General features: G+C 42.0%; 1 protein-coding gene across 2 annotated transcripts in view; it reads left to right on the top strand.

Moving 5' to 3' along the window:
- Positions 1-13,208, top strand: part of DSCAM (DS cell adhesion molecule) — a 570,150-nt gene extending 556,942 nt beyond the window's left edge. For both annotated transcript variants that reach the window (XM_069760714.1, XM_069760715.1), the window contains exon 33: positions 12,743-13,208. In XM_069760714.1, the coding sequence (XP_069616815.1) occupies positions 12,743-13,095 (353 nt within the window). In that variant the 3' untranslated portion in view covers positions 13,096-13,208. The remainder of the gene's footprint in view (positions 1-12,742) is intronic.
- The last annotated feature ends 2,604 nt before the right edge of the window (positions 13,209-15,812 follow it).

Consider the following 15,812-nt stretch of genomic DNA (forward strand, 5'->3'; position numbering starts at 1 on the left):
CGAACTTCCCGTCGCTGCTGTTTGGTGAGAGCATCATTTATTTTATCAAGTGATGGGTGAGTAGCTATGTTGCTCGGGTCTCCTCGAGCATGCTCGGGTGATCTCCGAGTATTTTGGCGTGCTCGGAGACTGTTTTCATCGACTCAGCTGCATGATTTGCGATTTGTAGACAGGCTGAATACATGTGGGAATTCGGAAAAAACAGGCATTCCACGTATTCATGTATTCAAGCTATCTAGCAGCTGCAAATCATGCAGCTGAGGCGACGAAAACTAAATCTCCGAGCACGCCAAAATACTCGGAGACCACCCGAGCAACAAGTATACTCTCTCATCACTAACTTTAACCTGACCCCTAGTGTCCTTGGCCAGTGCCAGAAGGTTCCCCATCGGTAAGACTGGAGTCGCCTCCATGACCAAACATTCCCGGTCCTTCCAGGCTTTTAGCAGGTTGACATGGTACAGTTGCTTGAGTTTCCTTTTTCCAGATTTATACACTCTGATATTCACTTCTCCCACCTTCCTGCGTATCTAATATAGCTCTTGAGACTTGGCCATGAGCTTACTCTCTGTGGTGGGCACTAGTACCCGATCCCCTTCTTTAAAGGTTCTGACCGTGGCTCTTATTATTTGTGTGACTCTGTGCGGCCTGGGCATCCAACAGATGCTCCTTGACTATGGGCCTGATGCCCGCAATCCAGTCCTGCATGCTTGCCCATGTGCTCAGTCACACTCCGATGGGGAGTTGGCTCCTGTTCTCCTGTCTTCTTGGCTATATTGAGCAACACCCTCGAATTCCTGCTATACAATAGCTCAAACTGGGAAAACCTGTCGATGCCTGTGGTACCTCGCAGATAGCGAACATTAGATAAGTTAATAACATGTCCCAATCCCTCCCGTCCTTGGAGACCACCTTTTTAAGCATGGTTTTAAGGGTCTTATTAAATCTCTCCACCTCCCGTTGGTTTGTGGGTGGTACACCGACGTGCGTAGCTATTTGATCTGGAGCAGCTTACATAGCTCCCTGGTCACGTTGGACATAAAAGGAGTCCCCTGATCGGTAAAGATCTCCTTTGGTAGCCAAAGGCGACAAAACATTGCAAACAGCTCATACGCGATTAGTTTTGCCGAGGTGTGGCGAAGTGGTATTTCCTCTGGGTACCGCGTGGCGTAATCCACTACGACCAGAATATGTTGATGGCCCCGGGCGGATTTCACTATAGGCCCCACGAAATCCATTGCTATCTGCTGAAAGGGTACCTCTATGATGGGTAGAGGCACCAATGGACCCTGGAACTTCGCAATGGGTGTGGTTAGTTGGCATTCGGGACACGATCACAATACCATTGTACCGCCGCATACACTCCGGACCAAAAGAACCGCTGCAGTATGCGTTCTTGGATTTTCTTTATCTCGGATTTTATCAACCCTATACAATAAGTCTTGGTGGACAGCCATGTGAGGAAAAACCGTTTCTCCTCCGGGTGCTGAGCCACCCCATTTATTTCCACCACCCTTTCTCGTGCCTGTGCCCTGGTGTGATCCTGGAGCTGCGCCATCCCGATCTTAAAAGGGTACTCTTCCAGCTCGGGGATCGGTGGGGTCTCCTCAACCTCTCCTGCCAATACCTCTAGGGGAAACCTATTTGGGTTACACTCTGTCCCTAGGTTGTCGACCCCTACGGCAGGTGTACCTGACTCCGGGATCTTCGGGTTCTGCGCCCGGAATAACGTTTACCTTGGGAGGGTTAACCCTGGTCTCCCACAGGGACCAGAGCAAGGGCAAATCTCTTCCCAACACAGCCCCATATGAAAGGGTGTTCACCACTCCCACCACATGTTTGATTTCTCCACACGATGTGGAAAAAATAACCTCCGTGGTTGGGTACTCTCGGAGTTCCCCATGGATACACACCACCCCCACTTTCCGTCCATTGAGGTTGTCCCCGGCAACAAGGGACCCGTGGACCAGAGTCACTAAGCTCCTCGAGTTCAAGAGAGCCTCCGTTTGTTGCCCATTGATAAATACCTGGCACAATGGGGCTTTCTGCCGGTGGTGACTGTAGTTGCGGTGCAGACGGTCTGGGCGTACATAGACACTCGGCGAGTATACCCCCGCAATCCATGGGTTCAGCTGTTAGGGGGCAGTTGGCAGCCACATATCCGGGCCCTTGGCACCGAAACACTTAATAGCTGCGGCACAAGTGGACCTTGGGGCCAATTTATGGGACACAGGTCTGTTGTCACTCTCTCTTTGGGATACTTAGTATGGGCTCAGTCCTGATTGGCCCCAGTGGAGGGTCCTGGACTTTTCCCCGGCTCCTGGGTTAGCGGGGCCTTACGTGACAGCCGAAGCAGAGCAGTGTCCCGTATAAAGTCCTGATTGGCTGTTTACCGCTCATCCAGTCCAACCACCTCGTCCAGAGTGCCCAGGTCCCATTGCCTCACCCAACGCTGTATGACTGCTGGCAGAGCCCTCACCAGCCGGTTGACCATCACCCTTTCTATCATCTGGAAAGGAGTTAAGGTCTCAGGCTGGAGCAATTTTTTTTACCAGCTGCAGCAAGTCATATGCCTGAGACCTGGCGTGACAAGGCTCCACAAAAGACCACTGGAATACCCGTTGTGCACGTACATATGTGTTAACCCCCAGTTGGGCAAGGATCTCACCTCTCAGCTTCTCATAGACCAGGGCATCCTCTCGACTGAGGTCCAGGTAAGCCTTCTGGGCATCTCCCGTCAGGAAGGGGGCCACCACTTAAGCTCACTGTGACATTGGCACACTCTCCCGCTCTGCTATGGTCTTGAACACGATGAGGAAGGCTTCCATATCGTCCTCAGGACTCAAATTCCTCAGTGCTGTCCGGACTTTGCAGCAGGCCTCAGAACGGATCGTGATTGCTCTTGCAGAGCTCTTGCAGAGCCACAATCTGTTGCAGGATCAGCTCATTCGTTTTCTGCTGCTGCTTGTAATTGTGCTGCTGCAATTGGAGCTACTCCTGCTGCCGTTGCTGATGCTCCTGCTGCCGTTGCTCTTGTGGTAGCCACTGAAACTGCAGCTGCTGTGGTTGCTGCTGCGGTTGCTGCTGAAGCTGCTCCTCGTGCTACCACTGAAGCTGCTGGTGTCGCTCTTGTTGCCGCTGAAAATGCAGCTGCTATTCTTGCTGTTACCACTGGAAATGCAGCTGCTTCTCTTGCTGTTGCCGCTGGAACTGCAGCTGCTGCATGAGGGCCAACTGCTTGAGTATTTCCTCGCATATAACACCGGTCACTACCTCACAGGAGGCAAAGCTACAGTCGCATTTACAGACATGCAGATTTACCTGGATAAAGATTGTAGAGGCTGCAGCGATCCCCGATTAATCACAACTTGATCACCTATCTTCAGAGTAGGCCATCATTGTGTTTTCTTCGATATCGCCTTAACGTCTTGGACAGGTTTCCCAGGAATACACATTCATAACCTATCTATGAGATGCAACTAGTACAAAAACATTCAGGTTTACCCGGATAAAGATCGCAGAGGTTGCAGCAATCCCCCACCAAACGCACATTAGACCATCATTGTGTTTTCTTATTTGTTTCCCAGGAATTCACATTGATGGCCTCTTGTAAGTGTGATCGATGAGGATCTGACCTTTTGGACCAAATTTGTGTGGCAGAATTAAGAGGTTATGCGTTAGCTGCAAATATGGACTTCCAGTTATACCTTGATAGACATTGTAGAGGCTCCAGCGATCCCCCATTGATCACAACCTCATGGGCTTATTGCAGTGTAATATAGACTGCCCAAATATTTATGTAGGTTCATAATAGGCTTCATTTCATAAAGTCCTACGTTCACTGTTAAATAATCATTTTTGGTAATGTTCTCTAGGAGGAAAGACTCTATTCTGAATTATTAAATAAGCATTATGCACAGATCTGGTTCAGGCAGAACATGGGGGGAGGAGGAGGATCTCCTAAACAAGTCGAGGAAACCCCAACTATTTTAGGTTTTAAGACGGTATCAGTCTATCCTAATGGGACATGCACAGAGCTACATGTCCTCAGACGTCTTAATTTCTGCTTGAGGTTGGGAACATTGAGATATATAGCGTCTATGTGAACGTTCCAAGAAAACTTAATCTATCGAGGCATCACGTGTCTCCCGCTTCTCGTCTTGCTAATATCAAATGCAAAAATTATGGTTTTAATATCTCGAAAATTCCAAGCTAATCTCCGTCTCTCGCCGCTTTCTTCGACTTAATAACAAGTCAGTTTATCTTCAGATTTAGAATTACAGGATTTTTTTTTTGCTCTATCTCTCGTGAAGCAGTTTATGATCACATGTAATAACTCAGTATTTGTTATGGCACACTGGCTCGCCTGCCCTGGTGATACATTGCTTACTCTCTCCAGCTCATTGTAAAACACAGTAAGCAGTTATATTCTGCTCCTCGAAAGTCTAGAATTATCATTATTGTTTTTAACAGAATTTTCAATTATTTTTTCTGAATGACCATTTATAACCCAGACATTACTAACTCATTCATGGCCTAACTTTGTGTAATGAGAAGTATTGAATTGATGCAAAGAACATAGTTAAAGGGTTTGTCCATACAGTATATGCAAACTACTGATCACCTCTTGATCCTTGCCAATCTCTGGCCACGACCAGTTTCCAGATGCCTAGCTGCAGCAATGGCATGTCAACATGACAACCACTGCAGTCCATCATTGTCTGCAGCAATAACGAGGCGTTAGCATAACAACCAACAGTCATGTTTACATGCCATGTCATGTTGGTTAACAGAGACCCGTAGAGGCCCAGGGATATGTTGGCACGGGAGCTTTTAAGGCTAGTTTACTCTTTTTATTTTAGCCAATTAGCATCTCTTTGTGAAATAGTGTTATGGGGTTGGACAACCCTTTTAGTGTCTTTTAAACCGGTTGCTTAGAAATGGTCTTGGTGCTTAACGTTCTGATTCTACTTATCTTCTGAGATGTCTCAGTGAAGGACAGTAATAATGGCCTATGAGAGGTTCCTCTGTACACCATATCACGAAAAAGTACTATGTGGAAGGTCCTTTACATCACATGAGGAGACCAGTACTACATGAGGTTCTTCTACATCACTTGAGGAGACCAGTGGTAGATGAGGTTCCTCTATATCACATGAAGATAGTAGTGCTAGATGAGGTTCCTCTACATCACACAAGGAGACCAGTAGTAGATGAAGTTCCTCTACATCAATTGAGGAGACCAGTACTTTATGAGGTTCATCTAATGCAAATGAAAAGACCAATACTATATAACGTTCCTCTACATGAGGAGACCAGTACTAGATGAGGTTCCTCCACATCACATGGGCCACGGGGAGACCACTGCTAAATGATATTCCTCTACATCACACGAGAACAGTACCAGATAAGATTTCTCTGCATCACATGAGGGCAGTGCTATATTATTATTATTATTTATTTATTTATTTATATAGCACCATTAATTCCATGGTGCTGTACATGAGAAAGGGGTTACATACAGAGTTATAGATATCGTTTACAGTAAACATGTTTACAATGACAGACTGGTACAGAGGGGAGAGGACCCTGTCCTTGCGGACTCACATTCTATGGGAATGGGGCTATATGAGGTTCCTCTTCATCACATGAGGAGACCAGTACTATATGAGATTCCTCAACATTACATGAGGATACCAGCACTATATGTGGTTCTTCTACATCATCTGAAAGGACCAATACTTTATGAGGAGACAAGAACATGAGAAGACCAGTACTAGATGAGATTCCTCAAAATCACATGAAGAGACCAGTACTAGAGGATGATCCTCTACATCACATGAGGAGACCAGTACTAAATGGGTTCCTCTACGTCACATAAGACTAGTTTTTCTATCAGGTTCCTCTATATACCATGTGAGGAAAGCAATACTTTACGAATTTTCTCTTTCACTACATGAGGAGACACTATCTAAGGTTCCTTTACATCGTTTGAGGAGACCTGTACTTTATGAGGTTTCTCTTCAATATGAGGAACCCTGTACTATGTAAGGTTCCCTTTTATACCACATGAGAAGACAAGTAAAATATAAAGTTCTTCTACATAATCTGAAATTACCAATACGTTATGAGGTGCCTCTGCACCATATAAGGAGACCAGGTTCTTCAAGTTAAGAACCTCATACATATTAGACTAAAGTTGGCCAAATCCACCGATAGATCGATATGTATAGGGGCCTCCCACCTCTCCCCATACACATGAATTTGAGGGAGAGAAGGATACTTCCGGTTGGGTTTCCAACGCCTATTTTTTCTATCCCAGAGAATAGGCTCTGCCAGAGGGGTTTGGTAGCAGCTCTCATAGGAAACACAGGAGTGTTCACCAAGGCCGAGCCCTCTGGTTTATGGGGGAATCGGGAGAGATAGCTGTCAACTGAATGGTCATATATACAGGTGCCATACCCTTGCAAACGTAAATTCAATGAATCTTGCCTCAACTGGGTTATCAAAAGTCAAAACTTATTTAACTGGAGGAGCCTCGGTTCTTGGTTCTGAACAGACGATTGTGGCTCAGTTTATTATGGTTATTCGTGTGGACCCCACTAAGAATTTCTTCTAGCATGTATCCATAATTCATTTCTTTAGATAGGAGCTGTATATACATGGCTACATGTACGGATCATTTCACAACCAATTGACTCTCTCCTGTGTTCTTATAACACCACAACCATGTCCGCCCTTTTCTTTGCAAGTGCCACCCCTGCTCATCATCTTTTTTTTTAAATACAATTTTAGAAAAATATATGTATATAAAAAAGTCTAGTCACAAATAACAATAAAGCATTTCTTATGCCTTTTGATACTTGTTTCGTCACTCATTATGCCTACAGTCCCACATGAAGGTGAGGACCCAGCTCCAGCACACTCAGGATAGTCTTATAGAAGATGCTCTCAGCCTCTGATCACGCCAAGATCTGTGAATAATGATGAAAAACCTAAAAGCTTAAACTAATCTGTTTTCCAATATCAAAAAAGGAGAGAAAAAAAAAATCTCATTTTCACATTTCACAAAGAAATCCGTCAGAGAAAATGACTTTAAAGTTTCATCATGGAAAAATAATTACTGCAGGATATGCTGGCGGCGGGTATTTATAGCTCGCTCCATAGTAAACACAGGGTAGTAGGGCTGTAATTGTGGTAGTGACATGACGGTACTATTAATAGAGGATACTCCAGAAAAGAAGCAGAGTGGGAAGAGACATATCATTAATTCAGGTCTAGATTGTGTGCAATTATTCAGTTTTATATATTACTGGAAGCAAAACAAAGGCCCCCACATGCAAAAATACACAAGGCCGGCTTAGACCTGCTATATAACTAAGTATTCATCAGGCACAACGACTCATTACAACAGGTACAGTTACTCTTCACGTGGGTCAGGGGTAAGAGCAAGAGTATTTTTGGTCTTGAGGAGGTCCTATATGATCAGCAAGGGTTCCACAATCACTTTTTCCATTTTCAACATTGCCCGTCAAAAAAAAAGAATCTGATGGATTGCTGTGCATGATCTTAAACTTTTTTTGCCAAGCAACAGTACCAACTGAGCCAAAAAGCAAAAACGGTAGGGATCATGCAAATGTGCATTAAAAGGGGAGTTTCTAATTGTTTCGGGAGCGTTACTTGTTGACCCGTAAGCTGTGATTTTGGATTCTGATGTTGGCCAATATGTAGATCAGTGGTCCCCAACTCCAGGACTCGAGGGCCGCCAACAGTGCAGGTTTTTAGGATTTCCTTAGTATTGCACAGGGGTTGGAATCATCACCTGTGCAGATGATCACATTACCACCGATGCAATACTAAAGAAATCCTGAAAACCTGCACTGTTGGCGGCCCTCGAGGCCTGGAGTTGGGGACCCCTGATGTAGATAAATCATATAGGTAGCCAAATCGATTTGCAGGACTCCGGTCCATTGGCCAAATCAGTAACCTGTGACCACTGGATGGGGACCTGCGCATCTCCTTACTTTTTGGCATTCCCAGCCTCTTTTTTGATTAGCTGGGCTGGCGTGACGCTGTCTGTGGGTCACGCAGCAATGATGATGTCGCCCCAACCCAGCTAATTAAAGGAAGAGTCGATAATTCCGAGAGGAAAGAAGATTCACAGGGCTGTGTCCAGTAGTCACAGAATACCATCCGATGGTGTGGAGTTCTGCACATCGATTCTCCTATCTCTATCTATCTCTGACTTTTTGCCTAAAAAACAGGTGAATTGGTGAAAACCACTTCAGATTTGACACACTGCAGATTTAAAAAACATGCTTTCAAGGCTCAAATCTACCAGGAAAAAAAGAAGCAACGTGTGAATGAGGTTTCAGAAATCCACTGGTACTTTGTTTCTCCAGTGGCAGAAACACGCTGGGTGGAAGAAAAAAAAACGCAATGTGTGAACAAACAAGCCATAAAATTTACAGCTGCCCATTACCTCCTATCTCTTTAGTAGCTGGGACCACTGATTTCCCCTTCACCCTGCATTAAAGTGCAGATTTGCCTGTTTTGATTGAATGCTGAGCACAGTGGCTCAGTGGTTAGCACTGCAGCCTTGCAGTCCTGGGTTCAAATCCCACCAACGACAACGTCTGCAAGAAGTTTGTATTTTCTCCCCGTGTTTGTGTGGGTTTCCTCCTATACTCCAAAGACATACTGATAGGGAATTTAGATTGTGAACCCCATCGGAGACAGTGACGATAATGTATGTAAAGCGCTGTGGAATTAATGGCACTATATAAATGAGTAAAATAAATAAAATGCTGAGAATAGATACAAACCCACCAGAAGGTCGGTAAAAAGAAAGCTGATTTTCATGACAAAGCAATGGGCCGGGTTCCCAGCAGCAGCAGTACAGTATGGAACATGATGGACGGGCAAGCGAGTGGCATCATTGGGCTGGTGATCAATAGCCAGAAATTACAGAAAAACTAGACCACAAGAAAGGATCATATAAAACCACAAGTAGAAATAAAAAGAGCCAAGTAATAAGGGTTTACCCTGGAGAAGATCCCCTTTAGGCCACGTTCACACGATCAGTATTTGGTCAGTATTTGTAAGCCAAAACCAGGAGTGGGTGATAAATACAGAAGTGGTGCATATGTTTCTATTATACTTTTCCTCTGATTGTTCCACTCTTGGTTTTGGCTACAAATACTGATGTAAAATACTGACCAAATACTGCTAGTGTGAACGGGGCCTTGGAGGAAATAGGCTCTTTTTCCACCTACCACTATGCAGCTAATTAGTTTTTTAACCCATGAATTATTGAAAGACGCTAGTTTGCAGAACTGATACAGCGGAATGGTTTACTCTCCTCGGTAATAAGATGTTGCGATGCTGAAAGAAGGTAATTAGAGCTGCGGGGCAATGATCCCTGCTCCAAACTTAATAAAGCTTTGTCTGGATAACAAGATCGCTCAGCTCCATTGTGCCTTAACAAATTGGAAACAGAAAGGGACAGATAAATCCTGTTTTATTCATGGGAGCGCGCAGCAGCTGAAGATGTTCCTCGTAGTATCAGCAGTTCTGTAAAAAAAAAAGGGCAATTGATAGTAAATGCAAATCCAATTTGCATTATGAACGGGACGTTTACTGGGAATATGCCGTTCCAGTTATCCCAGGTTCTTCTGTGATGGATCTCTGACGAATGCTAAGTAGTTAAAACATTTTTGGCCAATGATAGCATATTCAAAATGCTGCTCTATAATGTCAAAGTGAGAATCAACCCGTGGCGTTAACGAAGTGCAAAGTGCATTAGTATTCACACCCTTCAGGTTAGTACTTAAAGGTACCATCACACTAAGCGACGCTGCAGCGATACCGACAAGGATGTCGATCGCTGCAGCGTTGCTGTTTGGTCGCTGGACAGCTGTCACCGGCTTTTAAGCTATCTAGCGCTGTATGATATATTAATATATATATATGTGTCTCACTGACATATATATATATATATATATATATATATATATATATATATATAACAGTATATATGTTTTTACGATTATTTGAGCCCATGGATCCATTGTATGTCCGTATTGCTAGCCTGCGAGAAAATCTCGAAGTACGGATGCCATACGGAGGATGACATGCGCAAAATACGCTGACACACCCTGCCTACGGATGACATACGGATCACTATTTTGGGGACTTTTCTGCGTATTACGGCCGTAAATAACGGACCGTATTTTCATACGCTGAGTGTGACGCCGGCCTGATTCTCCATAATTCTGAAGTATTCACACCCTACTAGTTGGTGTTTAGCAGTGATACTTTTCTGACAATTCATCTGTGTTTGCAGAGTGTTCTCGTACTGGTTTCTATTAGCTTTCACATGGGGGCAACGTTTTGATGTTTTCTTTTTCGCCCAAATTTTTGTTTTATTATTTAAACCCCTACATGTTCCAAAAGACAAGATTTTCTGTCGAGATACAAAATTCTTAATTGGCCACACTGGGACTTTAATGTTTTTAAGCCATCCCTATGTTGCTTATCTTTAGGGTTGGGGGTAGGTCTATAGAATTAGGAAAAAGTAGAGGAAGGGGAATACTTGTTTTTACTAGAGTTGAGCATAAAGATTTGCAAGGACTCGGGTGCAGCATCCACGTCTGTAGTCGCCCGGACCAAGAGCATTGTAAACCTTCTAGCTGCCGGCATCTCGCATGTCTCTCCAAATGAAAACACACAGTGCGATGTCACCCATGTGATGACATCGTATCGGGCTGCTAATCAGAACACGTGTCGGGCAGCGAGAAGGAGGTTCTCAGGGCTCTGGTCCGGAGGCCAACAACTGCCGATGTAGCCACAGGACCTGGTTCCTGCAGATCTGTTTGCTTTGCTGTACTGAAAATGTTATAGGTTGGCCCATTACGGTTTATGGTTCATAAAATAAAAATAAATCAATGTTTCTAGAGTTCACACAACTATAAGACTGGTTTCAATTCATAATATAGAGCCGCAAGACCCAGACCCTCTTGGCCTAAAGTGACCCGAACCACAGTGGATTTAATGATTTGATTGTACCCTCTGAAATCCATGGTGGGTCTGGGTCTTTTTTGCCCCAAGTAAAGATTGATAACATTTTGTCTTACCTTTCCACAGGTCTCAAAGGGGTTGTCCATTTTCAGACAATGTTCTGCCTTGGCTTCAGTTTGGTAAAAAAATAAAATAAGGGTTTACACTACTTATTTCCGGTTCTGGTCTTGGCTGTGGCGCTGATGTCACATTGACAGTAGCCAATCAGTGAGACAGATGTTGTGAATTCAGCTTTTGGGCTCCCTCCGGTGGTTGTAGAGGGTAATGCAGTTGTGCCTGGACTGCAGGAGTGGACAGGTGTATCTACTAATTGCAAAACTGACTGGGGTATATAGCTTTGCAGGATCCTTTAGTCAGTGCCAGTTGTCCATTGTTCTTGAAGGATTCACTTCCCTGCTGGTCTCTCCAGTTTGCTGTGTTTTTCTACAAAGATAAGTCCTGGCTTTGTTTTTGCTGTCCACCTGCAGTGGACCTTATAGTTCTGTGCATTTTCATGATTGTCTTGTCCAGCTTTGTCTGTGAAGCATTTTTTGCAGCCTAGCTATTTCTCTGGAGATGCAGATATACCCCCTATGTCTTTAGTCAGATGTGGTGATCCGTATTTTCTGCGGTGGATATTTTCTAGTGTTTTTATACTGACCGCATAGTACTCTGTTCTATTCTTTCTTTTTAGCTAGTATGGCCTCCTATGCTAAAATCTGATTTCATATCTGCGTATGTTATTTCCCTCTCCTCTCACAGTCAATATTTGTGGGGGGCTATCTATCCTTTGGGGATTTTCTCTGAGGCAAGATAGGTTTCCTGTTTCTGTCTTTAGGGGTAGTTAGATCTTAGGCTGTGCCGAGGGGTCTAGGGAGTGTTAGGTACTTCCCACGGCTACTTCTAGTTGCGCTGCTAGGTTCAGGGTTTGCGGTCAGTACAGGGACCACCTTCTCCAGAGTACGTCTCATGCTGCTCCAAGGCCACCAGATCATAACAAACAGAACCTCCTCTCTCATTGGCTGCATTGATATCATGGCAGCCAATCTCAGACATTGGGAGCAGTGGCGGAGACTCGCCGGTAGACCCCTGGAAGGTGAGTACAGCGCGGATTGTTATTTTTTTTTTAGCCAAACTTTGTCTATAAGTGGGCATTACGTGTAAAATAAGAAAGCCACATGTCTAAAAAAAACAAAAAGATTGCATGTAGTAGTAACTAGAAGCAGAATGTGTGTGAATTTTTAGGTGTATGTATATTTTGCAAAAAGATTGCATCAAGGTAGAGCCTTCAATTTGAAGAAGTTCCTTGTTGGTAAGTATTTCTGGTCAGGTGTAAAATGTAAATTCGCAGGAGTTTCTCTTTTTACTCTCCTTATGGGAAGAGTTGATCACTTTATATGAGAGGGTCCTACATTTATTTTAAGTTTTGGTTGGATCGGGGCTTCTTTACATCCAAACTGCACCCTCAGAGATGGGTTTTATATAACCTATCCGATTTACTTGAGCTGATCTGCAATACCACACACCTCCTACAGACTACGGTGGCGCTGTATCTAGAAAAAATATTTTAGAAACTGTTTAAAAAAATACATGTTTTTATTACCGTAGATTGTTTAATGTAGTGTTACTTGCACATTTATTATGCATTCACATTTTTTTTATGTTTTTTTTTCCTTTTCTTAAGGTGATGTGATGAACTTGCCGCCGTACCTTAGAATGGACTTTTTATTAAATCGCGGTGCTTCAGGAACTAGCAGAGACTTGGGTTTAGGGCAGGCTTGCTTGGAACCTCAGAAAAGCCGAACCTTGAAGCGACCCACAGTTTTGGAACCAATACCCATGGAAAACCCTTCAGCACGTGAAGTACAGTCGTGGCAGCCCAGTGCGGGGGCAGCGGCGGCTGCACCGGTGCCTCCACGAGAGGCATCAGAGCTTGGACAGGCAGCTAAAATAAGCAGTTCACAGGAATCACTGCTGGACTCCCGGGGCCACTTGAAAGGAAATAACCCTTACACAAAATCTTACACCCTGGTATAACAACAAGAAAACAGCTTGTAAATACTGATACAACAAAATGCAAATCAAAGCTACCTTTTTCTACTGAATTCCAACATTTATAATTTAAAGAAAAGAGAAAAAAAAAAGATTGCCAAAAACATTGAAATGATACAAAAACTGCGCAAAGACTCTCTTGTTTCGTTCTTTTTTTTTTTTTTTCTTTTGGGTCACCTTAGAAAAAAAAACATTCATCTCCTTTTCCCGGATGTCAAACTCTTGAAAGAATTTGGGTTCTTTCTTCTTTTTTTTTTTAAAGTTCCATTTGTACCAATTTTTTTTGTACAATCTGGTGCATGAGAACAGTTTACTTGAACGTCCCTTAATTATACAAACTAACGAGAATCCAGATTTCAGAGCTATGGAGGGGAAAAAAAATCATTAACGTCATGCAATCTTTATTTACCGGTATTTATTTTTTTGTTTGTTTGTTTTTGTTTCATGGAATTCTATCAAAGCAGATTCTTTTTTAATTTCAGTTATCAAATTGACCCGTTAAATTCTTGTCTTTTGAGAGCTAAAGGGTCTTCTGCCTTCTGCTGTGACGCCTGCTATAATTCGCTGGCTCAAGATGAATCTTTTGGGAAGTTTCTTTCATACCGATAGGTAGAATATGCACTATACAAGGCTTTAAAAATAAGTTTCATTTTCCTAACTTACAACCCTTGTAGAATCCTGATTTTGAGAAAGCAATTTTGAAATAGTACCTCCTTTTTTTTTAAAATTATTATTATTATTCATCGGGTCAAATTTCCAGCATCGTCTTTATGTAAAGTCAGGTATGTGATGAAGGGCTATCATCCAAAGCATAAGGGCTCTGATCCACATACTGTGCACTCCCAACATGTAGCCAACGACTGCAGAGTTACACTGTTCAATGGAAATTCAGCCACTGTGCGGACACACACGGGTGTAAAATTCCCAATAATAAAGTAAGAATTGTTTTTTCTTACCATTAAACAAGCTGTTCAATTAACGCCATGATGTTCATAAATAAACTAAGGAACACTTTGTTAAAATGAGTGCTAGTTTCTACTAATTGGGCATCTCGATTTGTCAACTCGAAACGCGTCAGTAATTTTTCTATTTTCATAGTCACAATACAGAAATTTTTGCATTTAATTCGCTCTGCTGGATGGAAAAACCTTTTCTCATCTCATTTAGATTTGAAACTTGCTTACCTAGAATTATTCACAATTATTATTTTTTTACCTTTTTTTTTCCGTAATGTTACAGAAGAGAATTTGATTGGATAAGTAAACTAAAAACAAATGAAATAGAAAAAAATCTTTGCTACGTAATTCTTAGTTAAATTTACTTGATTAAAAAGAAGCAAATATTTAGTTTTATATATTTTACTATTTTTGTTCCCCTTTTTTATCCTAAAAACATATCAAGTCTTAGCTGACTTGTTTTTGGTGGTAGGTTAAACTATTCTATCAGATTACTAATGGATTCTTGGATGGGTCTAGGTGTCACGTCAAATGGGCAAGAAAAGCCCATTTAATAATAAAAATTATTATTATTTCTATAGCACTTTACAATTGGGGACCAAATCTATTATGGGAAGAGTTAGACATTACCTACCATAATTTTTAAAAAAATCAAAAAACATCAAATTATCATACTAATCCGTCCACTGTTATACGGCTGAATTTCCATTGAATTGAGTCATAAAATATTGCCTTTAAAAAAAAAAAAGTAACATACCAATCAGAGTCATTTTCATATATTTTCACAACAGAAAAATTGTCTTGTCAGTTCGGATAATTAGCAAATTTTTGTTACACCCTTTAACAGGAGCGGGTACCAAACAATGTGTCACTTCACAATTCAGGAGCCCTATTTCAGTTGGTCGCCTTATGCCCGATTTACATTGAAGATTTATTTTTTACTGCATTGGCCAAATATGTAATTTTTATTTTAAATTTTTTTACAAATTGCATTTTTGGCCACTGTTTTGCTGTATTTGTATCATGATCATGTCCCAGTTGTGTTTTTTGTGATGATTCTTTTTTCCCCAACTCCTTTAATATGAAATCACAGAAAAAGGGAGAACTCTCAAAATCTCATTCTTTTGGGGTTCTTGAATCCTCATGTTATCGACTAGTCCTTCCATGTATAAACCTGACGTTAAAGGGGTATTCCTATCTTCAAGATCCTATCCGAATATGTAGTAGGTTTATTATTAATAATAATAATAATAATATTAGCAAATACCCAGTATGTAATAGGTATAATAATATTAACAAATACCCAATATGTAATAGGTGTCATAATAATATTAGCAAATACCTAGTATGTAATAGGTATAATAATAATATTAACAAATACCCAATATTTAATAGGTGTAATAATAACAACATTAGCAAATACCTCCAATTATAAATGTAGTATAGTTCTTCTGATTCACAATGTCACTTACCCCATGTGCAGGGCAGTGCAGTAGCTTAGGTATCCATGGTTACGACCATTCATAAAATGACAGTTAGTTGCTTTTGGTCATAACCATGGACACCTAAGGTCTTGCAATGTTTACACATGAGGAAAGATGTAGCAAATCAGAAGAACTATACTACATTTCTAATTTGAGGTATTTGCTATTATTATTATTACACCCACTACATTTTGAGATAGGATATTGGAGATTAGAATACCCCTTTAAGTTTTTTTTTGTTTCTTGGTCTGATTATAAATGC

The sequence above is a fragment of the Ranitomeya imitator genome, chromosome 3 (assembly GCF_032444005.1).
Source record: "Ranitomeya imitator isolate aRanImi1 chromosome 3, aRanImi1.pri, whole genome shotgun sequence".
NCBI lineage: Eukaryota > Metazoa > Chordata > Amphibia > Anura > Dendrobatidae > Ranitomeya > Ranitomeya imitator.